The sequence below is a fragment of the Parambassis ranga genome, chromosome 7, assembly GCF_900634625.1.
Source record: "Parambassis ranga chromosome 7, fParRan2.1, whole genome shotgun sequence".
NCBI lineage: Eukaryota > Metazoa > Chordata > Actinopteri > Ambassidae > Parambassis > Parambassis ranga.
In genome coordinates, this window is record NC_041028.1 from 12815893 (window position 1) to 12843661 (window position 27769).

The 27769-nt window shown below is 40.4% G+C and overlaps 1 protein-coding gene across 1 annotated transcript in view; it reads right to left on the reverse strand.

Moving 5' to 3' along the window:
* The window catches only part of klhdc8b (kelch domain containing 8B), a 70990-nt gene that overhangs the window by 25097 nt on the left and 18124 nt on the right, over positions 1-27769 (reverse strand). The window contains exons 3-4 of the mRNA XM_028410685.1: positions 7465-7629; positions 3902-4126 (exon numbers count right to left, since the gene is read on the reverse strand). Of these exons, the coding sequence (XP_028266486.1) occupies positions 3902-4126; positions 7465-7629 (390 nt within the window). The remainder of the gene's footprint in view (positions 1-3901; positions 4127-7464; positions 7630-27769) is intronic.

A 27769-nucleotide genomic window follows, 5' to 3' on the forward strand; every position in this document is an offset into this window, starting at 1 on the left:
CACAGTGAACACCAGAACATTCATTAACCCGCAGTGCTGCAGACTTTCAACAGCACACACTGATGTGGAGAACATTTAAATGTAAATCACCTTGATTAAAACATTTTGGAGAAAAATGAAGGTAACAAACCTGCTCAGTATTAGCAAACGCCCACAGGACTGTGACCGCTAATAAAAAACACAACAGGTCTCTTTACACAAATTATCCTACACGTGTATGATCATTTCCTGAATAAATCTGACCGAACATTAAATGCATGAAACTGATTTGATTGGTACATTCTTTTCCTCTCTCTCTTGTTCTATGATTTGATCTCATGTTCGTGTCTTTTTCATTTTTCCTTTTGATTTCCTGCTCATAAACGAGAACAAATTTATTTGATTTAGTCCAGCAGTCATGGAGCATGTAGGTCCCTTTTTTACAGGAGTCTGGTGCAGCTTTCCATTCCAGGAAACCGTGGTTGTCACTTTGTGTTGTGTATTTTGTCATTGATCCAGTCAGTAGTCTCCTGTGTGGTGACTTGTCTCCGAAGATGGGGATCAATTACCAGGTTTTTTTTGTGTGTGTGAATGACTGTGTATGAATTCTGCTGTTCATCTTCTCAGGCAGTGCTGTCTGTGCAGTTTCTACCAGAATTTACCTTCATGACACAGACTTCAAACTTTCTGCATGATTGTTCAAAGAATTAAACTGTACCTGTGGGTAACTGTGTAATTCCCATTTTCTATTCTATTGATCAGAACTCATGTGGTGTGGCAGTTGCTGCTGTTGTTGCTTTGATGGCCACCTTCATTGTTTGAGTCTCTGTACCTGGGATCTAATCTCTGCCTGTCAATCATAGTGAACCTGCCGTACAATACAGTAGCAAGTCACACTCGAAGAACACAAATGAAAAAGGGATGGACAGCAACGAAACACTAAATCCCAAACACAACAGAGACGTAGGGGAAAACTGGGTGTGTATAAGTAGAATGTCGACTGTACATCAGTGAAATATTATAATACATAACAGAGCTCCTATGTTCTGCCTGTTCTGCACACAGAGACAGATATTTTCTTACTCTGTGTATTTTGTTTTTCTTAAAGTCCAGACTTTTCTTATTTTTTCTTATTTTTTTTTCCCTGAAACTCTTAAAAGTCACTCAGGCAGAATCAAATCACGACTCATTGCAGAGAGCTTCCAGCTATGGCCATCTATTTATCTCTCTCTCTATCTAAGACTATGAATCATTGCAGTTTGAGTGGAGATATTTTGAGACATCGCCTTGCTGCCTCTAACAGCATTTTTGAAGCTCTGGGGTACTCAGCGATTGAGACTATGAAGCTGCTGTAGATAAAAAATGTATTTAGACAATGTTTCAGTCATGCATTGTAAGAACCAGAGAACTGCTGTGTGCACTCAATTTTGCTTCAAGCCCACGCATTAAAATGTCAGCTCATGTAAGTACTTGGGTTATCCACATTTTTCAATTACATACACAGGAGGCTGTTAAGTTCTACTAATAAAAATTAATGGTACAGAAAAAGGTTTTAAAAAAATCAGTAAAAGCGAAGAGATGAGATAACATTAGACCATCCCATCGGATTAGTACTTCTGAGTGAATTATATCGTGATAGCACAGAGAATGACAGCAGTGTGCTGTAATGCAGTAGTAGAACAAACACGGCTGGAGAGCTTAATAAAAAACAATCATCTCCCTGGTAAATAATCAACAGTGTACCTGCAGTGTTAACACACCTGTGGAGTCTGCAGCTGTTGATGTCTACTGAATTTCTGTGCAGTGAGACAGGGCATCCTTTTTGTATCTGTGTCTTGTTCAGTCTGAGAGCACCGTTAAATACACCATATCCTGTAGATACAATAAAAGCTTGACTTGGGGTATTTCAGTAACAATAAATTCAGAGCACCAGCCATTTCTTCCAGGTATTGCTGATCATATCTATAGAGACTGTTTTCCCCATTGTTTAACAATAAAAGAAAAAAATTGGAATGAAGTATCCACACCCACATCAGTCCATTCAAGGCTGATCATTTTTCAAGTTGCAATGTGCACAATACACTTGCAAGGAGAAGGAATCAGAAAAGGGTGGAATTATTTTTCCCCACTCAGTAAATCAGGTTTTGGTTACGCACACAGTAATGACTAAAACTCATCTATGTGCCAGCCAATGATTTTGACACATCACTCAGGACTGTAGAGGCTCTTATGAATTGATCAATGTCAGTGTTTGAATCATCATCCATCACAAACAGATCCGAAGACGACAGAGCCTGGTGCAGTTGGCTCAATAATTTGCAATAATAGTCTACAGTAAAAATAAACCATCCCTATAAAACAGTACAAAGTACCATACATCCCCAGTTAAATAACAACATAAATACTAACTTTAATTCCTCTATTGCCCATATGTCCAATTTCACACAGTTAAAAGTTAATAATAAACACCCCTACAATGTTTTCAAATCTGTGTCAACATGTGATTCTCTCTCTGGAACATCAAATGTCTCATTTGACATAATTACAGCCTAATACTGTATATGAGGGAGGCACACTCTGTTCTCTGTTCACGAAGCTTAAAATGGGATTGGGAGCAGATGTTGTGATGCTAGCCCAAAACTACGCAATAATAATGTGTGTTAATTAAAGCTTGTCATCCTCTTCTGAGGATAATGATTCATTCTGTTTTGGGTGCTGCGGTCAGATTTACTGCACCTTAAATCTGAATCAAGACATCATTTATTAACATTGAATATTAAAGTCATTTGAGCAACAAAAATTCAAGTGATTCACAGCTTCAATCTGACTAAGCTAATGCATAATCCTGGCATATTTGGACTGGATTGGATAGAACCGATCACACACTTGCTCCATTCAAAATGCTCCAGGGGGCCACTGTAGACATTTTAAGAAATCACAGCTCCCTGTGGTAAAAGTTTTTTGGTTTGTTATTTGCAGTTATAGCCATCCATTAGGTTCAAAGCCTGTCCAGATTGTGCCCGGCCTCTCACCGCCAAGATAGCTGGCATAGGCTCCAGCCCCCAGTGATCCTGCACTGCAGGACGAAGCGGGTTCGAATGATGGATGGATGGATGAACTGGATGCTTCACAAATGTCAGACTAATCATTTCATCCTGCTGTGTGAATAATAAGTGTAACATCACAGGCACACCTGCACACAGGTGACCAGGATAATCCCATGTAAATAATGTGATGTGTAGAACTGCATGTCATGTAAATGCCATATCCTCATTACAGAAGAGACAAACCCATGAAATGCCTCAAAATCAGCAAAGTATGTGAACACTCATTTGCATTGCATTACATTAAATAGGCTCGTTGCATTCAGTGTATACTAAGTAGTTTTGTGTATGATTAGAATACACACAGCACCATCATACATAACTAATTTAATGGCTTTCCTTCATTCCATTCTTGTGTAAAAACACTGCATTAAAGGGGAGTCTATGCTAATCACATTCACAATATACAGGGAAAGGGCTTTTAGCATACTAACTCCTGCTGCATTATGCACACAAAATCCCAGTGACATCTACATAAAACAACTTACATTGTTACCTGGCCTAAAAACTGTTGTTGTTTCTTTGGGAACACACCTAACATTATACTCCTCTGTGTGATGTTTGGGGGCTCATACACTACAAAACACAAACACATGTCCCCACAGACCTTCATGATGAAAGGAGCAACTACAACAGAAATAACCGTGTTTACAACCTGGTACAAAAACAATCATGGTCCTTAATGGCTTACAGTTATACCTAACCATGAGTGAGACTGGCAGACTGGTCAGATTGAAAGACTCACAGCAAGACTCATTGTGGTCCATCTTAAAAAGTGTTATCATTAAAAAACATCATGTGGTTACATCCCCACTTACCTTGATCCAGATCATACTCCTCCATGGTGCTGACAAAGTGAGGTCTGGAGTAGAAGTTATGGGGCCCTGGCTGCTGCAGGCCCCCCAGGCTGAAGAGGCTTCGCTCGTTTGTGGCGCAGGAGGAGAATGCCCTCCGGCTGGGGATGCAGGGGTAACGCGTCCAGCTCTTCATCTCCAGGTCAAAAGCCTCCAGCGCTGTCACCGGCATCTTTCCCTGACGACCACCTGGAGGGGGGATGAAAAGGGCCAAACACATGTATAGGGACGTACAGCACATAGGATATATAAAGCAACATGACAGTGTTATAACTAGGCGCTCCATGCACCTTCTCATAACATGGAATACATTTTCAGGAGTGCTGGCATGAGAGAACAGCGTGACGCTGTTTGTCCTTGATTTTATTTCCTGTTTCACTGCTTTTTTAATCCCCTGCTTCTGCCACATTGCTTCCTTGGCATTTATGTCGAAGTCTGTCAAGTGCACAGCTCTGGGACCACTCTTCATTTTGGGCTGAAAGCAGAGCACAGCAGCAGGGTGGTCCCATAGGACACTTACAAGTTGTTTACTTCCACAATTCATAACTTAACCTTGTAAAACTTGAGGGGCGAAGCAAAGCAGTGTGTGTGAGAGAGAGAGAGATCAAGCAGTAAAGATTTAAATAGTGGAGATTGATGGACAAGTGAGAGAAAAACAGGACAAATGAGGCAGTGTGGAAGGGGTATCGTAGCTAAAGGGAAAGAAGAAGGGCTGGAAAAAGCAAAGAAGAAAGGGAAGAGAACAAGCAAATGAGACAGCAGCAGAGAAATAGTGGAAAGATGTAGCACAGGGAGAAGAAGAGAATGCGGAGGAGTGGGAGAAGAAAGTGGACGAGGGTCAGCTGGAGTGGGCAGGGTGGCATGAAGATCGATAGCAGCAGCGAGACAAAGAGTCGAACTGAGTGGGAAGCATTAGGAGAGATAGAAGGAACAGTTTGAGCTGAAAGATCTGTTGATTGCAGCAAAATATACTGCATCTGTTTTTTTCCCTGGCATTGAACAGTTCGAGTGTTAGTGCAGCCCTTCACAGCCAGAGACAGAAAACAAACTGCACTGCTGCACACATGTAGCTTCAGATGAGGAAACAGAGGCTGTTCACCCTAAGCACCACCAGGACATTAAGTACATTTTTAATGTGTCAATCTGTCCAAATTTTGGGTCTAAACACTGAATAAATTAAATGTATTAAAATGCTTCATAGCAAATGTTGACATGCCAAATTGCTTAAACTAAATGTAGCCTGAGGAAGTAGGAACATTACACCATTAAAAACAATGATGCCTAACCTTCAAGCTTTTCTCACAAATTATTGCTACACCTAAAACACATGAGCAGCTTTCAAGTATTTTGGTCCACTATACTGCGACTTGATGTATATCTGTCATTCACATGCCCAACGTGCATGCTGTGTGGTTTATCGCACCATATTAATGTTTGTTGCCCTATGGAACATGTTGCTGTATGGATACCCTGCATGCAGGAAAGTCGTGACTCCCATATGCACATATAGAACTACATAGTAGTTAAATGTGTAAGTGGCTGAAATTCTCTTTACAGAAGGCTGATCAGTTTTGCACTTATTTTCCCAGAAGCTCTTCTCACTTTGGCTCGAGCAGCAGAAAACTGTTGGACGCCTTCCAACATACCCAAGAAAGTGAGCTGGCAAACCGCTGTGTAATGTTTTGTGTTCTTACAGGGAGTGATGCTTGTTTGTACAATAATTGTAGACACAGGATACTGTCTGTTATATACACCACTGACTGTTTCTGATTTACCTGCAGACAGAAAGAGTGAGGAGATCTTGCCTTTGTAGTGAATTTGTAATAGAATCTTTTCTGTTGTTGCAGCTACAAAAGAGTTCCACAATCTGTCTTTCAAATACGTGACACTGCTGCAAAATCCTGAACACACAACAAGAATTATAAATCCTTATAAAACCTGATGGGTTATGTCATATGCCAGTGTGTCCACTGTTGGGTGGGAACACACAGAATTTAAATCAAAGGGGGTTCAGGCTCTCACTGATCCAAACACACCCTTGAGTGTGGCAGCAGCTGAAAAAGCAGCATGAATGTACAAGTAGCAAACTTTTCATGTACAAATGAGTACATTCATCACTAAGAGACCTAGAGGGAAGAGAGGAAGAGAAAGATGCGACCTAGATCTCCAGAAACAGCATGACATTATTTTCTTAGCATATCGATCATGTGTCTGTGTGTAATGTGATTAAACGCCTGTACCGAGTTTGTGTGTCCTGTGACCATATGGCTGCACTGCAGACGTCCCTCTCCACCCCATGCACTCACCAGGCATTATTAGCCACAATAAGATGAATTAGCTTAGTAATGTAATTCATTAGTAATGAATGTTTTATTTTGCAGTGCATCAGGTGATTATATTTTGCAGGATACTGTCAGGAGTGAAGCTGACGCTGTGAAGAGACCTACACAGCAATTTTAATAGACATTTAAAAAAAAAGGTTTGTAGTGTCACAGTCTGTCAGATTTTCATTTCATGGTTGGGAGTACAACAACAAAAAAACCAACAGTAAAATCTGACAGGTAAGACGTGGAACCTGACGGGTTAGGGTTATAAAGTGCAACAGATCAGTTGCTGTGTGTTCAAAATCCAAAGTTTACAACTACATGGAAAAGAAATAGACTCTTACTGTCTCAGATTTGTGTCTTAAGGATGACTCACTGTGTCTAAGGCTGAGAGCAGCCATCCATAACAGGAGTATTCATCACATGTTTCGAGGGTTATTAAGTTCTCAATGAGTAGTGTGCGACAATATATCTCTCTGTACTAAGTGTGTATAATTAGACTCTCTTATAAACAAAGAATCAATTCTTGCCTTCTGCCAAGCTATGAGACAAAACATTGATATGGAAATGACCAGAAGTCCTGCTCTCAGGCGCTGAATGAGAACGGTGTTGTTGTTGCTTGTAGCGTGTAATGAAACGGATTTATCTGTTTGCAAAATGCTTCTGCAGAGAGATAAAATGCACCCTGCCTTGTGCAATTCCAATTTCTCTCTCAGCAGCAGTGTGAAATTTTAAGCAAGTGTCAATGGGCAATAACAGCCACCCAAAGAGACGCAAAGAGAACAAATGTAACCTCTGATCGTGGATGGAAAAAAGGCTCTGCACAAGGGTTCTTTCTTTTTCCTACAAAGCAGCTTGGTTCTTCTGATCAATATTGCACAACAACTGTGAGACTCCTCTGACCCGAGAGATGCAGTTTTGTCCCTCCATCAGTCCCCTTCACAGGTCGAAAACTGCCAGGGAGATATAGTCAGAGCTAAAAGGCTTATAGTGAAAACAGTATGAAACTCACAGATCCCCAGACGCATGGCTCTGAGGGTGTGTGTGGAGAAAAAGCAAACCAGAAGGACAAACCTAAGGAAAGTGGGCAAACCTACTGTTGTTGTCTCTCTTTATCTACTCAATAAAAGCGTGACAACAACAGACCCTGCAGATTTAGATACTTTAAAAGATAAAAAAAATATTAATAATAACATTTCCTACCCATCATGTAGATCTTGTTTCCCCTCACAAAGGGCGTGGCTCCATACCGCGGCGTGGGCATAGAAGTCATGGGCTGCCATTGATCCTTCTCCACCTCATACACTCTAACCAGGGCCTGTGGTGTTGTGTCCGCTCCCATACCTCCCATCGCATACACCTTCCCATCTGTACAGAGACATACAAACAAGACAGACACAGTTTATAATAACGTTTGAAGACATCAGCACCCTCTACTTTACTGAAGGTCAATAGATTTGTTCCGAGGTTAATATGAGGCGAAACTGCAGAAAAATGTTGCCAACACTTTTCCAAACAGCCAAAGAAAAGTGATGCATCACTGTGCCCTTTAGTCTCGCTATTTCGGGTCTTGCTGTCATATCTGCTATCTGTCTCATCCGTCTGCAGTCATTCCAGCAATCTGCAATATTTATGCAATATTTATGGTGTCTGGAAAACTTCCACATCCTCCCCCCGAAGGACTTCTTTTACAAGGACACATGCAAACACCCTCAACTACTGCAGTGTCATTAGAATATACAGAGGAGTATGGCAAAAGAGAAAGGGAAGTGCTGAGCAAGCAAACAGGGAACTGAAACACTGCAGGGTGGAGAGGAGAGATGGTGGAGAGGAATAAAGAAGAGATCTCTACATACATAACACACCCCTACTGCCCTAATCAAACTGAAAGCCTCCATGTTGCCCTGCATTATCTGGTAAAAAAAAAAAAAATGACCGGATGCTCCAGCAGGCAGCACAGGAGAGAGGTGATTCAGCATTGTAGATTATAGCTTATTAACACTCCCAAAGTTGTGACAACTTAAACGTGATGACTCAAGAGAAAGCGAGTCAGAAAGAGAGCGAGAGCAAAGGATGAGAAAGTGTGAGCATCTCAGTCACTGAGACACATGATGGATCCACAGAGCTGTGACTTAAACTGTGAGGAATAAAGCAATAATAAAGCTGTCACTCAGGATGCAGCGATCCTGACGCAGTTCAGTAGTTATGACTGGGTAAATCCAATTTTACTGTTGTACATAAAGTAAATGGCACAGCAAGGACATTTTCATAGCATAAAGTGTGTCTCTATGCACACTGGCGGAGAGGCAGCGATAAAGGAAATACAGTCTACATCAAACTCATGACAGGGTTAAGAAGAGTTCTAACTGCTGAAATATAAAAACTTTATGCTGCATTTATTTGTATTTCAGCAATGTAGGGTATACAGACATTCCTAATATGCTTGTCAACAGCATTTAATGTGTTTGTGTGTATGTGTCAAAGAAAATGAATAGACGCAATCAAACATCTAATAAAATGTATGACTGAAAGAGTCTTAACTCACATACAGGATGAGTGTGAACCTTGTCAGCATAGCACAAAGAAAATAACTGTCAAACTCACTGTCAGACTAAATTGCTTTTACACAAAATCTCCTATAACAGCAGCATGATAAGAGTTGTATAATGAAAGAAAAACGGTTTTTAACTGAGGTTAAATGTGGAAAGAAATCATTTACATGCTCAGAGGAGAGCCTGGATATCAAAAATGTTCCCTGAGAGATGTCTCTGGGGGATGTTTACTTTTTATCAGGCAATAAATCAAAGCTGTAGCATGCTGCAATGATTTCATCCTAGACACTGGATCAAATATATTCAGTGAAGTGACAGAAAATGAAACCTCTTGTAATATTTTGTATAAATTAGTAATAGAGTATATCATGTTCTTTCTCATTGTCCGTTGTCAAAGGACAAACACAATACATAGAAACAACCAGACCCAGTTTGTATTCAGATTCCAGCTGTTTGACCTGCTGTAGTGTTGTTAATAAGAAACAGCTACTGCATCCAGTAACTGTAGTAATATTTCCTATATTCTTTGAAAAATGACAGTTCCTTAAATGGCCACTTGAGGCTGACTCCAAAGTCAGTCCCCATAATTAAAATGCACAACTTCACAGCAGAAATAAACAGTCAGAAAAACAGCCAGAGTCCTGGCAGGGCCTGAGGACAGAAGGTTTATGCACATTTATCGCAAAAGATACTAAACAAAGACAGAATATTGCTTTACTTGCTTTAATATTTATTACTTTACTTTTGAATGATGAATGATGACTGCATAATACCTAAAAAATACTGGCAAATATTCAACAATCTAGACAAACATTTTACAATCTAGTGTGTGGCTCAGGCGCGGTCTAATCATGCACAATCTCCTGCAATTAAGGAAACCATGCTCTATTCTGCCCGTCACCCTGGGAGACACCATGGTAACCAAAGCGTAACCTACGGACTGTATATTATGGTCTGCTTGTTTGGCAGGTTGGTGAGGAAAATCTGCCAGCACTCACAGACAGAACGACAGACAGACCGTTGAGTCACTACCTGGAGTGAAGTGATTAAAGAAAGCTTCCAGGACAAAAGTGCCGTGCTGAACACACACGAATCATCAAAAGCAATGACGCACGGTACCACAAGCGTGCACCAGTGAGGGCAGACATGAAGGATAAAACAGATGCATGCGTCTCCTTCCACATTAGCTGCTTCTTTATATTTTTGTCCTTCTGCTTCATAAGTCAGATGTAAAAACGGTCTGCTGCTCTGATTACTTTACAGCAAACATCTTTCATCACTGTGTCTCTTATTGATCCCTCACCATCATCCCCCACACCACCACCCCACCCCCACCCCCACCCCCACCCCCCACATTGCTACTTTCATTTTACTTTCATCACTTTCTATCCAACCCTTTTTTTAACTCATTCTGGTTAATTGGCTGCTTCACCCCTCTCCTCTCATCCTCCCTTTTTCTCCTTCCTATCATTTTCTCATTCCCCCTCATCTCTTTTTTCCATTTCTTCTTAGTCATTTTTATCCCTAGTATTTAAATATCTACTAGAGAATAGCACAGAGTGAAGGAAACAAACAAAAGAAAAAAAATGAATTGTATTGTTACTTGTTACTATGTTATGTGCTGCATAAATGTATGTTTCTGAATTAAAAATGTCATGTTTGGTATAAATCGCTGCATTATTCTGTCAATTATTTCTAACGAGCACACCACTGGTATCCACAGCTGAGCATCACTAGCAATGTTGTTCCGGTCCCTGAGGATGGTAAAACTTGTTGAAGTCCTGTACATTTATTTTAAACAATACTTGGTGAAAAAATGATGTTTCTTAGTAAGCAGCTACAAGCTTACAGAAAAAGGGACAATAACATTCATCTACATTGGTATATTGATAAACAGCAAGTCTAAACAGCTTAACAGTGCAATTACAGTAGATCTAACATTATGACATGAGTACATTTATTGTAATCTGGAAGGATTTCACTTTAATTCACATTCAATTAGTTTGTCCATTCATGGATATTAGAGCTTTTTGCTTTAATAAATTAATAGATGACGATTAATAACTTCCTGTCTTTCTGTGTATTTTTCTCTGTCTCTACAGGCTTCACCCAGTTTTGAAACATTTGTTTACTGACAACCTGTTGGCCTTGCAGGTTCCAGTGAGGTTTGTGGAGCGCTTATGTAATTGGACTATCTGATAAATCATCAGGCCAGCGCTCCTATTTTTGGAAGCTTCATGGATCCAGGCTCAGTCTGGATTTAAGACACTTAAAGAAAAAGTTGAGAGCAAGAGGTGAACAAATAAAAATTTAGAGCAGAGGACTGCCAGCGATATATGCTGCTGAACTGCTTTGTCCAATACAATATGGAGAAAACTCAATTACTGCCTGGACCTCTGTGGTTTTATTTCTGACGATTCCTTATTTGTCTCCTGAGAGTTTCCCGGCTTCATGGAAGAGCAATACAGACACACAGAAAGGACAGTTTGATCAGTGAGCACTGGGTTTTTAACATTATCACAGGAGCAGTTATCTCTTCTTTATATATGGCAAAGGTTTGCCATTATAGCTAAAACACTGATGGGTGACATTGGTGTCTATGGGATGCAAACACAAAATACACACGAACACATGTCATGGACAAAATTCAGTCAGTAAAGAGCCAAATAGAAAAGACTGACAGCTCCTCCTGCTGCTGATAGAGGACGGCCTCCCACAGCGACATTTAAAGGGCACTCTTCTTGATGAACACTCGTCAATAGAAGATCAATGGCTCCCTACCAACCGGCTGTTAGCTGTGGTCACTATATACAGACACTACAGGATGAGACAGGGTTTAATCTTTAGGGAGGTCAATTACCCCCTTAAGGAAAAGGATGGACAGATATGAACCTCAAAGGGAAAGTGCAAGCTGTCTGTTAAATGTGTACTACATTGGTGTTGTGTGGAGTTCTCGAAGATCCACACAGCCCAAAACATATACAAATGATGGCTGCACATTAAACTGGTTTCACTACACCTTTTTTTTGTAACGGCTAACAACAATAAACACTATAGCAGGTTCAGAGGTTGCACATAGTTTTTTATGCTGCCCAAGTTTGACAAAAAAAATAGCTATAGCAAGTACATGAGTTGTCGAACTCTCTCTAAAACCAGTATGGAGCTAAAGCAGAACTGTGCTGGAGCCTTTAGAGGGGAACACTAACACAGACTGATCCACACGTTCCCAGAGCACTCAATAGTAAAGGTATACTGCAGCAATCACAGTGTCCTCTTTAGCGAGGCTAAAGGTCAATCAATAGTTCTGTCAAAACCTCCACCTGAAGACCACCTTGAGGAAGGAGGGGATCAAAGAGTATTTATTGGCTTGAAAGAACTTAAGCAATTGTGGAGAAGAGAGGCAGAAATAACAGCACATTCAGCACACTGAGTTCAGATTCACACCATGGAGGTGAGAGCAGCTTCATTCTAGTCGACCGTGTTAATGGAGGCCTGCAGTCTGTTTTCTCTGCACACAGCATGTGGACTTGACATGAAAAGATAGTAGAAGCACATAGTGGTTAATGTACAATATAAATATGACCTCAGGGATTACAGCAAGCAGCAGCAACATCAAACCCACTGATGAGCCAAAGCAATAACATGAATTGTCTCGTTGTTGGCAAGAAGTCAACAGTTGGTTCTTAAAGATTATGATTTTGAAGCAATATATATATATATATATATATATATATATATATATATATATATTCAGGTTTGCTTCAGCCCCCAAATGAGCTTTATTTGAATATACAGAAATATGACCTTTTCCATGCAAACAGCCTAACAGCAAACATTTGGTTAATGTCAAAAATGCATAATGAGTAGCACAGTAAATTTATGTTAGTTGGTGACAAAATGCTTCCCTTGTTGATTTGTTTTCTTACTCTGCCTTTCTCCCTCTCTCTCTTTCACACACACACAGACACACACCCAACATCTTTGATGCTTTCACGGTGTCTTGTATCACGTGTGCTACTTAATGTAATCTCATTAGCTGAACATGGAAAACAGAAACAACTAAAAGCTTCCACAGGCTTATTTTGGCTGTGTTTGTTTTTTAGTGTTGTTTTCGGCATTATTGTCTCTATTTTATCTCTCTAGCTAAGGTTGTTTATTTAAGGCCATTGAAATGACCATCCTGTATGTAATGAGTGTGTTATTTTGGGGCAGAACGCGTCGCTATAGTAACCAAGAAAATGGCAAAGAAGCTTGTTGCAGATGGGAGAATTTGCCTTGTAAAATTTGTTAACCCGAACAATGACTTTTATGGTCATGAGTGTAAAATTTGACCATAAAGATCATGTAACCAAGTAGTTTAAACACCAAAACCTGATTTCAATTGAACACAAAACAAACAGGTTAACAGAACCAATTGTTGACACAGCCATGTGCTCTTTTACAGTAGGTGACAGCTGACCTATCCTGCTGTTCGTACACACAGACATTGAAAAAGTACGAAAAAAAAAAATGTTTTTTAAAACTATGAAAACCTTTCACATCACCACTTACTGTGGGAGGTAACAGAACACACACTTAACCTGGCACAGCAAACAAGAGCATTGACAGGTCAAGGACTCTCTAGAGGGCACCATAATGGAAGGCAGAGCTTTTAGAGCGGTAAGAATTTCACACCAACAATTTCAAGTTACAGGTTCACATATCTCAAGTAGCTCCCATGGTCTAATCAACAAACAGGAAGCTGTGTCCTACATGACCTTTTTCTTTCATTCAACGTTGTGATGCTGCCCTCCTTTACTCAATTCTCCCTGCACAAAACCTTTTCATCCATTACTCTTGCATGGGCTGACATTTAAACAAAATTTGAAATAAATGATTCATATGACAGCATTGCACCTGCTGCACTCCAAAAATAGTCGCAATGCCACTAAGGCAGGGATTCAAAATCATAATTACAGTATCTGCCTGTGGCACCAGGACTCATTAAGCTTTTTTACCGCTGGTTATATGGGAACCTGGCAGCGGTGAGCCTGTGTCCTTTTTACACTTCAGACTGTAATTTAGGAAATTAGCTTTTGATATGCAGCACAGTAAAAAAGAAAGAAAAAAAATGTTGTTCAGTTTGACCGAGTAGGGATCATATTAGGTTTGATAGGAGTCAAAGAGTTCTAGTGCGAAAAGACTCTGTTAATTATTGCTTCTGTGATAAAGACAGAGACAGAGACAGCAGATGAAAGAATTGTGTTTTAATTATTCAATTTAAAATGAGTTTTCTGTCTAAGTGGAGTTCATTCCTGAGGCAGTTGTCTGCCATGTTGGGGCACTTTGTACAGCTTAGAAGGGAGGCTAGTCTCATTACACAGCATGGCATCTTTGGCACATAATACAAGGTATAATGAATTAAAGCTTCTATAATGGAAAACCAAAGAACCAATGATTTCAACAGCAAAATAATATCAGATGAAAATATGCTCCAAAGGAATCACTTCACACTGTCCTATAGTTATGGTAGCTATAACTATACCTGTAGCAGGTTGAGAAAATGGATGGATGGATGGATGGATGGATGTTGTGTTCTGCAGTTGTGAAGAGACTGATTACTAAATAATACTTCACAACACTGTGGCTCTTTTCTGCCGACTGGATAAACCCTGGATAAAACAAAGCCTATCTGACACTGAATGGAAGAGAGTCAAGACAGACACTACATGGACAATTTTTCAAAAGTCTAACTGCTGTGATGTGTGGAAAATAGACAAAATTAGTTTCATTCCTAAAGATTTCAGACCCACTTTAAATTCACAATAAAGCATCAGCAGCAGCCATCCAATTCAGCTGACAAGTGATAAAGTGCTTGGTGTCAAAGAAAAATTGGTTGGTATCGGTATCTGGCAGCCTCTCCTCTCTGCAGATAAACCTCTCCAGAACGTTCAATTTCCTCATCCGTGTCCTGATCCTCCCTCTCTCTGCTCTGACATGTACTTCATTTAACTTCTTACTGAGCAGGAAGTGACTGCAAAGGAAAAGACAGAAGCATTTACTTCTGTAAGAGATACCACTAATTTATCTCTTCTACAAAGCACCAAGCACACGCTAGCTCTAATAGGACTGTTTGATTGTTAACCGTGAGGAACACTTTAGGGTCTTGTGGTGAGAAGGGGTGCTCAGTCAGCCCTTCCTGATTAAATAAGCATTCTAACTTTAGTTTCAATGGGCGTCTTGCAAGAACCACTTCTATTAACTGCTTCTTAAAAGGCACATGCAAGTGATTCATCTTACTTTTGTGTTTTGTGTTTGTTCTGAAGACTCTAAATAGGAATAAAACCCTATTTAGAGTCAGCAATGCTAAACTGGTCCCATAGCGTAATAAAAAAAACTGAGCCATCAAATCACAACCTATATTGTGAATATAGAAAAAAATAGTAGTGACGTCAGCCCCCTAACCAGCATGCATACCTAACAGCAACATGAACTCTTAAAGTTTCTCATATTCTCACATTTGCTTTCATTAATATTAAATCACCTTTCCATTTGGATGGATATTCATGAGAGCAGCTGCTTTCTCTCCCCGGCTTTAAGCTTCTACTTCTCTCTGCATGCTGCACTAATCAGATTTCCTGTAAAGCCACTGTTGAAATGATTAGGAGCAACTGTAATGAGTGCTTCTGTTTGTTAACCACTGTTTTAATTTGTGAGCTCTCTACAAAGGAGAACAGATTCTGTCTGTGATTTCAGGGCTAGAAATGAGGAGGAACTGCACCAGAAAGAGTGACAATACACTGTTGTAATACCTTAGTAGTGGGCGCATAGTGGCTCCTAAGGGCTTGTTTGACTGTAGTGTTTTGTACACAATTGTCAGTGGTAAAAAAGTCTATTTTTTGGATGAGATAATTGACATACTTACGCATAATGTCAGTTCTGGCCTTTAATTATCATGCATTGCATCAGTGGTCAAAAACATTTGCACTCTAGGCATAATGGGACACTCACCTGAAGAGGCTCTGAAACAGCAGCTTGAGAGGCATGTGTGAGCGAACCTCGCCATGCTCATTTACGTGTGTGCACGAGGGGACTGGGGAACTGTGTGGATGCATACATGTCAGTGTGATGATGATGAGATACAGAGACAAGCCAGCTGTGATGTTGTGCAGGCATGTCATTGTTTGTCAAACACATGGTAACCGACATTAACCTAAAGTGACAGCTTTGTGAAGCACAGCTCAGGCGTACAGTGGTGACAAACACATTCATACTCTCTATTGGTTTAAGCCTGTATTCATCCTTCTCTTTTCTCAATCTTTCTCTTATTGACACACATAATCAGACATGGTGGCTCCCTCTGCCTCCCTCTCTCGTACATTTAATTTTTCAGATCTGTCTCATTCTGCAGACATGACAGTGGTGATTGTGTTGTGTTGAATGATGACAGGGCGGCAACACGAGTGAGCCATGGCAGCGGGCTTCTTCTCACGCAGTTCAAACACGGGGAGAAAGCAACATCATTACCTGTCATTCTGCGGGTGTCAACACTGGCACAAACAGGCTGCGACAGCCCGGCGCCTTTGACTACAAAACAAACAACGCCTGTGTGTGTGTGTGTGTGTGTGTGTGAATGCCTCTCTGAGGATTACTGGGATGGTTCACACTGCTCTCATGGGCGCCACAATGAACTAGGTGGAGGAAGACATTAGATACAAGAACACAAATACACACTCACTGATGAGTGTGTACTATACACTACACAATGTATTCATTTTGAAGGATCAGTCAATACAATTAGTTTTATTTGCACAATAGAGGTGAATAACATTATGATCCATATTAACAGTGTTTTCTATGAGGTAGCCCTACATTAATATAGCAATTTGTCATATTATGTGAAGAAATAACTGCTATATCAGCTAATGCTTATGTCTTATGGATTGTGCTGCAGAAGTTAGCATGCTAACACCTACTACTGGCAATAAACAGGCAGAATGCAAGGTTAAAAAATTAGATTGTGGGCCAACAAGCATATCGCAATGTGAGAGAAGAAGAAGAAGTAGTGGTGGAGTTACTAAAATTCAAGAAAGAAGAAACAAACTCCCGGCCTGTCAATCTCTACTCAATATCCCCTGCCTGATCAATATCTGACATTATGCAGTGTCTTACTGCCCTGCTGTACCTCTGAGTGCCCCCCGCTCCTTTGTTGTGCTCTGCAGTGTGCAATCCCTTGTAAGCTCAAAGGTAATGCTATTTTTGATGGGATCGTTAGCTAATGTCCCACTGAGGATTACTCTGAAGTAACAAAGCGCCACCAGTACAGCAGAGCATAACCAGACAGATGGCTGAAATTCTCACAATCCACAGGAGCTGATACAACCCCACCAATGCACACAAGTGTGCACACACACACACACACACACACACTAATCTTGCAGAACAGTACAGCAGCAATTACATGGAAATTAATTCAGCAAGTGTCAGATTGATTAGAAATGCATTCAATTTTTTTTGGACCTGCTGTAAGAAAAAATAAATAAATAAATTGAGCATATGTTTAAAATCAAGTCCACATAATGCCAATAACTCAACTGAAAAGTAAAAAAACATCTCTCTTCAAAATTCTGGAATTCAAAGTCATAAGTCAGTGTTCTTTCCCCCTCAATTTGCATTAATTAGACCAGACCTTTACTTTATGCAAATGTAGAGCTGTCAGTGCACGATGCCTCCTACTCAGAACACCATACTGCTACCACAATGCATAGGAAATTAATGAGAAGCTGCAAATGACATTTCTCTTTGGAACTGGACAAAATGTACCACTAGTCTATATGCTGAACGAGATCTCTGTTAGTTGACCAGAAGCCTTAAGGAGGAAGAATTTTGAGTTTTGCTGTTTATAATGTAGCTGTTCAGTCAAAATCAGTTTGCTGAATTATGTCATGAAAAACATAAAAATGATTTTAAAAAATGGATACATAAAAGCATTCTGGTCCTGACGTTATCTAGCTACCAGTAAATGAAGAAACAAAAACTAATTTCTTGGATGATAACATGCGAGGAAGCAGCTCAAAGAAATTACAAATATATAGTTTATTAAGTGAGTTATTCTAGACATTTCTTCAGACAGTATATTTCAGTCTGTGTCTGGATAACTCAAATACAGTCCACACTTTAAACGCTTACAGAATCTGATTGATACAGATGTTGCTTCCCTGTGTCAGCTTCACAGGATTGTTAGCTGAGGTGCACACAGAACTTGTATGACAGCTTTAAGATGAAAATAAAATGTTTGTTTTTTCATAAAATTGGTCATCTAAAAACCTTCAATAGCACTAGTAACTTTTCATAGGGCCCGGGTGTGTTAAAATGTCTTTCTCTTGCTGAACTCTGTCCCTGGAGAAGGAAGTGCAGTAAAGAGAAAAGCAACTCATGGCCGCAGAACAGCCTGCGCCTTATTAAAATGATAAATGGTTTGACAGCCACCTAGGTGCATCTCATTTCTCCTGCACAGAGCAGAGTTAACAGCAAATTTAGTCCACCCCCAAAGCTGAGCAGGTTGTAGACAAGGCAGCTACAGTTTTTATGACATGAAATTGTCCCAGTGTGTTGTTACAGTGCCACGCCTTAAGGTTTCCCATGACAGACATCTCCATTATTATCTCTACATATTCAAGTCTGATAATTAAATTACACTGTCTTTGCAAGTGCACACTAGATCAAACACAAAGTACTGGAATACCCTCACATGTGTATCACACGCTACACCATCACCCTAATTCAGGTCACGAGTTGCTAGATAACAAATTATTCCCCCATCATGGTGATATGTTTCCTGACAACAAGCCATTAGTAGAGGACAGCATGCTGTTAAGAATTCATCGGCTGCTAGCTTTGTTTGCCCAGGGGAGGCCCAAGCCATTTTTCAGTAACAGAAGAAGTTTGGAGCGTCATAAGAAAAAGACAATGGTCACACTTAAAAGAACTTATTTAACCGTAGATCCTTTTCATGCAGCACACTTTCTGCTCTGCAACACTTTTGTTTAAGTTTACCTCAAAGTACCTTAGTGCAGAATCAGCAAAGTGATGCAATGCAATGCAGGTGCAGCATGCATGAAAAGTCCCCTAAATGCAGTATTGGATGCTTTGGGGCTCCTATCCAGTGTTTAACATGAATAAATACATGGATAAATAAATAAAGATTTTGTTGCATTTTGACAGATAGAAACCAAACCAGATTGGTTTAAGTTAGGGGGGTCCCTTTAGGGTTAAAGCACAGCCCATCTTTAACAGGAAAATGACAGCAGGGTTTGAATTTTTCCCATAGTTGTAATGACAGGAGTTTACTTACCGAGCCACCTTTTTATTCTAATAAGCATGTAGCACATAGCCTGCATTCATCTCTTTTGCTTATATTAAGAGGACTGTGGTTGGTGATTTAGAGACCCTGTCCAAAATGGTGCACATGTCCATAAAGGGTGAGTCAGAAGATAATCATACTTCTATTCATGAGCTATGGGATAAATTTCCTTCAAGTGTCCTTGTACATCCAGTAAATCTTCCTTATTACCTGAGAATGAGCAGTGAATCCGAACTGAGGTAAAACCCGGTAATGAAATGGAACGTAAAAGTGATTTCACAGTGGAGGATGATTAGATGGTGCTTAAATCCAATAACAAAGGCTGTCATGAGAAGGAAGGTATAGGAGCTGTTATATATTTGAAGTTATGGAGTGGGCAGCTCCTGTCACTGATACTTCATTCAGTTCAGCCCACATGCCAAAAAAAGGTTCACTGGTGAAGTCTGACATCCCATAATAGTCACTTGGACACCAGTGAGGCACTGATACTGAGTTTTTCAGTCACCTGTCAGGAACATGTATATACCCTGAAACTCTCCAACAAAAACAATCAATCATACGTACTTCTAACAGAAATGTGTCACTGTGCTTGTCAGGGTGTCGCTGTGAGAGAGGCTGAGTGGGAAGACTAAAGCTGATTCACAGCTTTACTTTCTACTGCTATGTATCAGTCACATAAACATAATGTTGGATCTTACATATTGTATGAAAATACATGCTACCAGGCAGAGTGAGTTGACAACAACAGGGAGATGTTCATGTGGAGCCATTGACATGCATGTTCATGCTTAATCCTGCAATCACTCCCAAAAGAAGTGTGTAAACAGAAAGGTACATTTAAAGGGGTGACTAAGGCCCCGTTCACACTGGGGAAAAAAATGTGGCTTAAGCAGGATTTGGCCGCATCCAGATCAATCCAGATGTGTTTTTTTACGAGTGTGAACACCTCCAATCCGGCTGAATCCAGTTTGATTTCAAGCCGGCTAGATCCACCCTCGAGAGGTAGATCTAGCAGGATTGGCTCAAATGTGGCTCAGGTGTGAACGCAAATGTGGCTAGGGAATCCGGCTAGCCACATTATTAGCCATATTACGAGGCGCCACCTAATGGTTTGGAGAACAGCAAACACGCTGGATGAAGCCGGATTGAGTGCGGACACAACTGTGTGCTAGCCAGATTTGAAAATAGGTCTGAACGCATCCAGCTTAAAGGCTGTCTGGGCTCAATCCTACTCTAGCTGGAATGACTTTCTCCAGTGTGAACGGGGCCTAAAGCTCATCTAGATTCCACAGAAAACACTATGAGTGAATTTTTTTACAATTTCTACAGTTATAGGTAGCCCAAGTAAGTTCAACCCACTGCATGCACAAATAAAAAAAAACACGAGAAAATTAATACAAATTTGACATGTGGGCTATAAATACTAAGAAGAGAAACTCCAGCAACACAAGTAAAACACAGACAGATATTGGGCATTTGGGACACACTAGACCATCAATCAATTACCAATCAGCTTGTGGATATCTACTAATTAATTTTTTGACTCATCAATAATCACATCAGCTCTGGTTGGTTCCTGGGTGCCTGTGGAAATGATGACAAGTACAGTGGAGGTCAATAAGGATCCAACATAAAATTTTCCAGGAGGTTAATTCATGGAAAATGAGAAGGACCCTTAGCTGAGCACATCAGCTGTCTGTGAATCTCGGATCAAAAGCATTTATAACATCAATTTGAGGGAGGTCAAAGGTCACTGAGCAATAATCAGTTGACCGGTGGTGAAGGACAGGAGAGGAAATCTATGGGAGGTTTATCTGAATTCTTAGTGTCAAATCATGAAATCATAGTTACAAGATGTTATATGATCAGAGCCTGTTTAGTACTGCAGTGCTAAAGTCAGTAAATGGACATTCATACACATTACTTGTCCATAATTAGTACTTGCTGGCTTAGACACAAAATGTTTTTCTTCTTTTCCAAAATTAGATTTCATCAAACTGCACCTTCACTCTGACACCAGCCAAGACCATTACATTATTAAGATTACATTTGGAGGAAAGATGAATATCATGTCTGTCCAACATTAATGCAATACATTATTGAATTAAACACTTCAGTCACTCCCACCAAGAAGGAAGTGAAGGAGAATGATAGAGATGACCTTCCCCACCCTGGTCGCTGCTCAAGTGAGAAAAGCATTTTGGATCAAGAGACAGGTCAAACGTGAAGGTAAAAGACGAGAGCCACAGCACAAAAGATAAAACTGCTCAAGCATCACATCGACCTCAAGATATTATCCTGATGGATAACTCAATACCAGAATCTGGCAAAGAGCTGTGTCTTTTTTCCTCCTCTCTCTGCATTAAAAGAAAAAACACTCTGGAAAGGGCCACAGACACATGATGCACAACACACGAGCATGGCCCCTATTGAGAAAGGAACTGCTTTATCCAATACAGATCTATTGATTTCAGTCTTGAATTCTGTATAAAGCCTAAATGGTCTGTGTTTACATTGGTAGCTTTTATAGAGCCATAAGGTCATTCACAGAAACCCACAGAAATAAGTACACAGACGATTAATAGCAGCAACAGTGAGGGGCAGCAGTGGTTTAAACCGTGTATTAATTACTCATCGAGGGGGTTTGAGCACATGTTTGTTAACCTTCAATATACCCACAGTGTGGGTCACCATGACACGCTCTGTTGTTATAATATATCACATTAATCTCAGCAACAGACATAATTAGCATTTTTCATGTGTTGTAACAGAATCCAAAATATCACCCTCGTAGAAGCAGGTCTTTGCTAACATGTGCTCGCCCAACAGGTGGCACAGTCAACTTTTCAGTATCTGTGTTGGCTGATTGATTTTAAGAGGGCCACACAGCGTAACAGAAATCCATTGACATACAGGGAACAGTAGAGTGTGGGAGCACTGGCATAGTCAAAGAGGGTTTAAAATGCAAGAAGAGGAGAAGTGGAAGTGAGTGGACAGTGATGCCACAGACAGACCACTTTTTTTCATTGGCTTATTAGGCTTGGGTTTTCAGGAATAGGTAGGTGTGTTTAATGAGCGTAGCGCCAGGTGGGGTGACTGTGTCAAAAAACAACCTTCTGCAACTTTATGATGTGATTATAGCTGTGACACCTTAGCCTGTTTAGGCCATGTTCTGCAATTATCCATTGCTCTGTGTAACAGTTTAATCCCCAGTCAGACTGACTGACAGTAAACACACAAACTTGTTGGTTTAATCCCTTAAAAGCCACAGATAATATCTTTTGACACTTTAGCATCACTCACACCATTTTACCTTGAGCTGTCCATGGTGCTGAAAACGCATAAAGCTCCATTAATTAGTCAGCAGGTGCAATGTGGCCTACAGGAATGGCCCTCTAATTAATCCCCTTAGCTTTCCAATGTTCAATATTACAAAACTGAAAATTACCACTGGTTGTAGTAGTAACTGCAGAGAAGGGTCATGGCTTCCTTTTTTTAATTAAGGAAAAAGTGTCCATGTCTTTAAAAGTGCATTTAGTGCACTTAAAACCGTATTATAATTTCCAATTATTCTGGTTTTGTTTTTCATTGCTTTTTTGGTTGAAATGGTGATGCAGAACATATTTCCACTAAATGGAACAACACTATAAAAATCCCATGTTGTGATACAGCAGAAATATCCTTGACTATAGCTGTGAAAAGGCAGCCAGAACGTGTGGATGAGTGAGGATTTCTACCATCAACCCGCCGTCTCTTGTACCTGTTACTAGCCTTCCTGCAATTCTGTTATCTGATTTCACATAGCACAGGAAGAAAGACAGTAAAAAGTGCCATACTGAGTCCTATAGGACATCACACTCCTCATTAGAGCTGTGATCGCTCTCTCTCTCACTAATACTGACAGATGTCCACACCTACCCAGCTGGAGGTCCAGCAGTAGGACATCACACTTGCTCACATACAGTCCAGGAAAGGCATGAACAGGCTGCAGTCAATAATGAATCGCATAGACACATCAGCTAAAGTAAAGTACTTCTGTACAGTTGTACACACACACACACACGTTTATACAGGTGAAACACTTATGAATACACATTATTATCACTGCTATGTTTGCATTTAAACAGCTGTAAGAAATAAGAACTATGGAATGTCACTGTTCCTTTACAAGCACTCATACCTCTGCTGCTGCTTGCCAGCTGAACACTCAGAGAAGACGGTGGGGAAAGAAGAAGAAGCATTAAGTGTGTATGACACGTTTGTTTTATCTGTATGCTGTGAGCTGGCCTACATTTCATGCTAAGCTGCTCTGTTTTCCTGGTGCTAACACTCCAGAGGAACCATTTATATTTAATGCAAATCTGTGATAACTTAGGTACACATCCAACTCCATGCCGTGCCACCTGACAGAGTATGTATGCTACAGCTAACTTTCTCTCTCTCTAAATTTCTATCATAGAATTAAGCATTCATGTCACAATGAAAAATAAATCAGTCAGTTGCTGTATTTTTCTATTTTTACTAGTTACTCCATTTATTCTTCCCTTGGTATCACACAATGTTTGTTGATTTTTGGAAACTGACTACATTGACGTTCCAGCAGAGAGGCATTGAAGTTGGTCCTGAATACACTGCAGGGACAGCTAAAAACATATACAGGTAGGAATGCAAGCGCCTGCAAAGATCAGTGTGTGCTGCTTTCATTTCCCTGCTGCTCTGCATCTCTATTCCCGCACACAACTTAGCTCATTAATGCACATAAGTCAGCAGCGTAAGGAATGGGACTTCATTATATAACCCCAAACTCTGATCTGCATGAATAGAGGGGTGAAAATGAACAAAACTGCAGAAAAGAAGCTGTATTGAAGGCCGAGGAGGCAGAAATCAGGGTTGCACCCGTCTGCCTGCACAATCGCACATTGAATTCAAGGATTATCCCCAAACTAATTCAACAAGTGAACAATGCAGCTTGTTTGGGATTTCTTTCTTCTCAGGTCGACCTCAAAACATTTCCCTCCTCGCTGTGTGAAGAGACAGCATCTGACGCTGTATACTACAGAAAGCCCACTGCCAATGTTTCCCATGAGGACCCATGCTGTAAGCCAATTACAAGCTTCACTGACTCCCAGGATTCTTCATTTAAAACATGTTGAAAAGGCAGCATGACTAATACAGAAGTTAATATACCAGGCCTACAGTGGCTGTTCATCAACATGCTATTGTTATTATGTTTTAAGTGTAATCAGTTTTTAAACATGGGTAGCTTTCACATGCTGAATTTACTTCTCTTTATATAGATGTCACCACGAGTGGCCTATTCTAAGTAAACATTTGAGGAAGCCTGTTTTTTTCTGTTGCTGTATTTATACTACTTACACCATCTGATAATCCAGGTTACATCCCAAAAAATCTGGTTCAGCAAGTAAAACCTTTAGATAAATCCTTTCTAATACACCACCATTCAGTGTCTCTAAAGCCCCACATGGATGGGATTAACAATACAGGGGGGGAGGCTGCAGATGAAATATCCCCTGGAAATTGAACTTGTCACTCCAGATGAGGTTTTAGACAACAAAGAGCAAATAAAAATCCAAAAATATATGTGCTTCACAACATGACAATAGCATGGTTGCCTAAAGGCACGTTTGGCACCAAAATGAAGGGGACTAAAACAGTAGGCTACTTAGTGTGTGTGTACTTCTACTTGTGTTAATACTGGTTTGGTTAGAAATGTCTCAGTACACACAGAACAAGTTTTAGCTGATTGGTGTATATCCAATACACAAATGCCAGAAAATATATACTTCCTTCCACTCATTTGCCTAAATCCTATATGGGAATGCATATATTGATCCTCCTGTTCTGTTTACAGCTCACAGATCATTTGAAGCAGACCCGCCCTATGAATAGAGGTCTGCTCATCACACAAAAGCAGCCTCCACATTTGGCAGCACAGTGATGCTGTAGGCACATCCCAATCGCGAAGAAAACAGGACATTATGATTGTTTGTTTGAGTGTGCGTGTTCAGATATGCGATTCTGTGTGTGTTAGGCTTATGCAAACATGTGGCTGCAATGGTATGCTTAGCCTTTTTAAGCAGACGTTTCAGACATTTATCTTTATATCTGAAGCTTTTTCTGCCTGAAACAATGCTCTAATAATCCTCAGTGCCCAAATTAAATAACACAAATTGTAAATGCATCATGCTACAGGGCAATAATGGGTAAACACACAAAGAAATCTAGAGGAATGCTATCTTAGCACTGTGAATGGAGCGCTATAGGAATGGCAAGAACTAGTACATGTGGTTATGAACGGATCTGTCTTTTGTTGTGTGTGTATATATACGTGTGGGTGGGTATGTGTTTGTGTCAAAGTAAATGTGTGATGTGTGTCAAAGTTTTCTAAAAAAAAAGTGGGCGGCTGGCAGATTCTATCTCACACACTGTCTTTTTCAGTGCCTTGGGCATTTTAAAGGTTCAGTAGGAAACAACGGTGTGTGTACACTGGCTCCATGAAAAGCTCAGCAGCCAAAGGGAACGCACTGGGCTGTATGATCAATAATGACATGCCCCTGTGAGACCTAGAGCAGTAGAGGGAGAAGGGAGGAAGAGGTAAGGGAGGAATGATGAAGCAGTGAAGCAGTAGGCTCTTTTCCATCCACCTGTTTTAATTCCCATTTTCAATGTGCAAATTACAATTCCTGAGTGAAACCACTGAAGCTCAAAATATCCACAAAAAGGTTTTTAGGCCTGGTTGAATTGGTGAACTAAACAATGGAAACAGAGGTACTGAATGAATTAAGTGTGTGACTTGTGACTACAGCTTGAAAATGAAAGACAACAGCTCAATGGTTCACAGGAAGCCCGGGGATGTTTTCAAGTTCCTTCTACTGTTCACCTCATGATGAGGAACCTTAAGGGGTGGATTGCTGTTGGCTCAGTCACTGACTGAAGAAGATCCTCTGGCTGTGAGGCTGAGACCGGGACAAGGACAAAGCTAGAATGGACAACAAGATAGGGACAGAGAAGAACTGCCGAGCTGCTGAGCTCCCGGATGATGAGAATCTGATCGTAAGAATCATGACAGACTCAACTGTTCATTTAGGTCTTAGAAATGAAACAATTCATGTGCTGTCATACAGACAGCGGGTCCTCTGGTGATTAAAAAATTAGTTCAGCTGATCATTGTCATTGTTGTTTTCATATCATTTCAGCTCTGCAGCAGAATGAAGTACAACATTTAAGATCGGACTTTCAGCTATGAGAAGGTTGAGGGCATCAAAATGCTGCAGTGCAAAAATCCCCATAATTTTGCATCACACATTTAAAAAGACATTTAGTATAATTACTTTGACTTACAAACAAGATAAAACATTGATTAATGTGTTCCTGCAAACACTCTGAAATGTATTCCACTGTCATGGTTTCATTTAAGTATCTCTATGTCAGTGTTCTACACAGACAGAGACATGTCATACTTTTCTTTCAGGCACTGCTGTCAGCCTCATATCAGTTTTGTTTCTCTGATTTAACTTTTTAAGTTGCTTTTTATCTCAAAATGAACATTTACCATTTAACATTGTCAGACAAAAATATTGGTATGGAGCAGGCAAGTGAATAGTTCAGCATTAAGAAACCTACCAGCACTTTAAGCACTCACATGGGGATTGTATGGGGCCTTTCCTGTGTGACTGCCCTCTATGATGTTAAAGCTACTGGCTAGAGTGGTTTCAGGTGATATGTATAGTGGCAGTTGCCATGTTGCACGGTGTATTTGGTTGCAATAGAGGAGGAAGTCACAGTTGGTCAGCTCACTGTTTGAAGATGATAGAACAGCCTCAGCTCAGTGGTCTGTTCAGAATGTTGCCATATGTATTTAGAAATTAACATATTACATATCATGGCTGAACAGATGACAACCTATTCATTCAACACTATATGCTGGCTGACTTAGCCCAAAAATGAGCATTTCTGTCTGTCACATATTTCAGAAATGACTCCATATGGAGAGATGCAGAGTTAGCAGTAAGAAAATAAGCAGTGAAAGACTGTAAGCTCTGCATTGTCCACTGCAACTGCCTTCTTCAGCCCCATATTATTTTCCTCTCGCTGCCCAACCATCCATCATTCCTCCATATACTACCTACATCCCTCCTCCATCCTCTGTCAATCACTCCCCACAGCTCAGAGTCCTCCTTTCTTCTTCTCCTTCCTCTGCCCAGTTCTCACCGCCTCTCCCTGTCAGAGTGGTTGAGAAAGCCCCAGCTTATCTCTCAAAGGACACTGGCAGTGCGGTTGTATGCCCCTCCCACACACACACACACACATAGGTTTCATCTGCAGCAGTTTTCTTGACAGTCTGACAGGCTTTACAGAAATAAGCGGAAAACTTTGCTATAACACTACAAATATAGACTCATTAGTTTTCACATAAAGAACATCAGAGTCTGAACAAAAGACATTTAAAGAATTATTAGTAAAGCTGTCCTGATGAAGCACATTAATCCAATCTGTTGTATACATGTTTACACACACACACGTAATGCATGTGAACCGCGTGGGTGAAGTCCTTGATTCAACCTCTTTCCCACGCTGTACTTGTGTGTGTGTG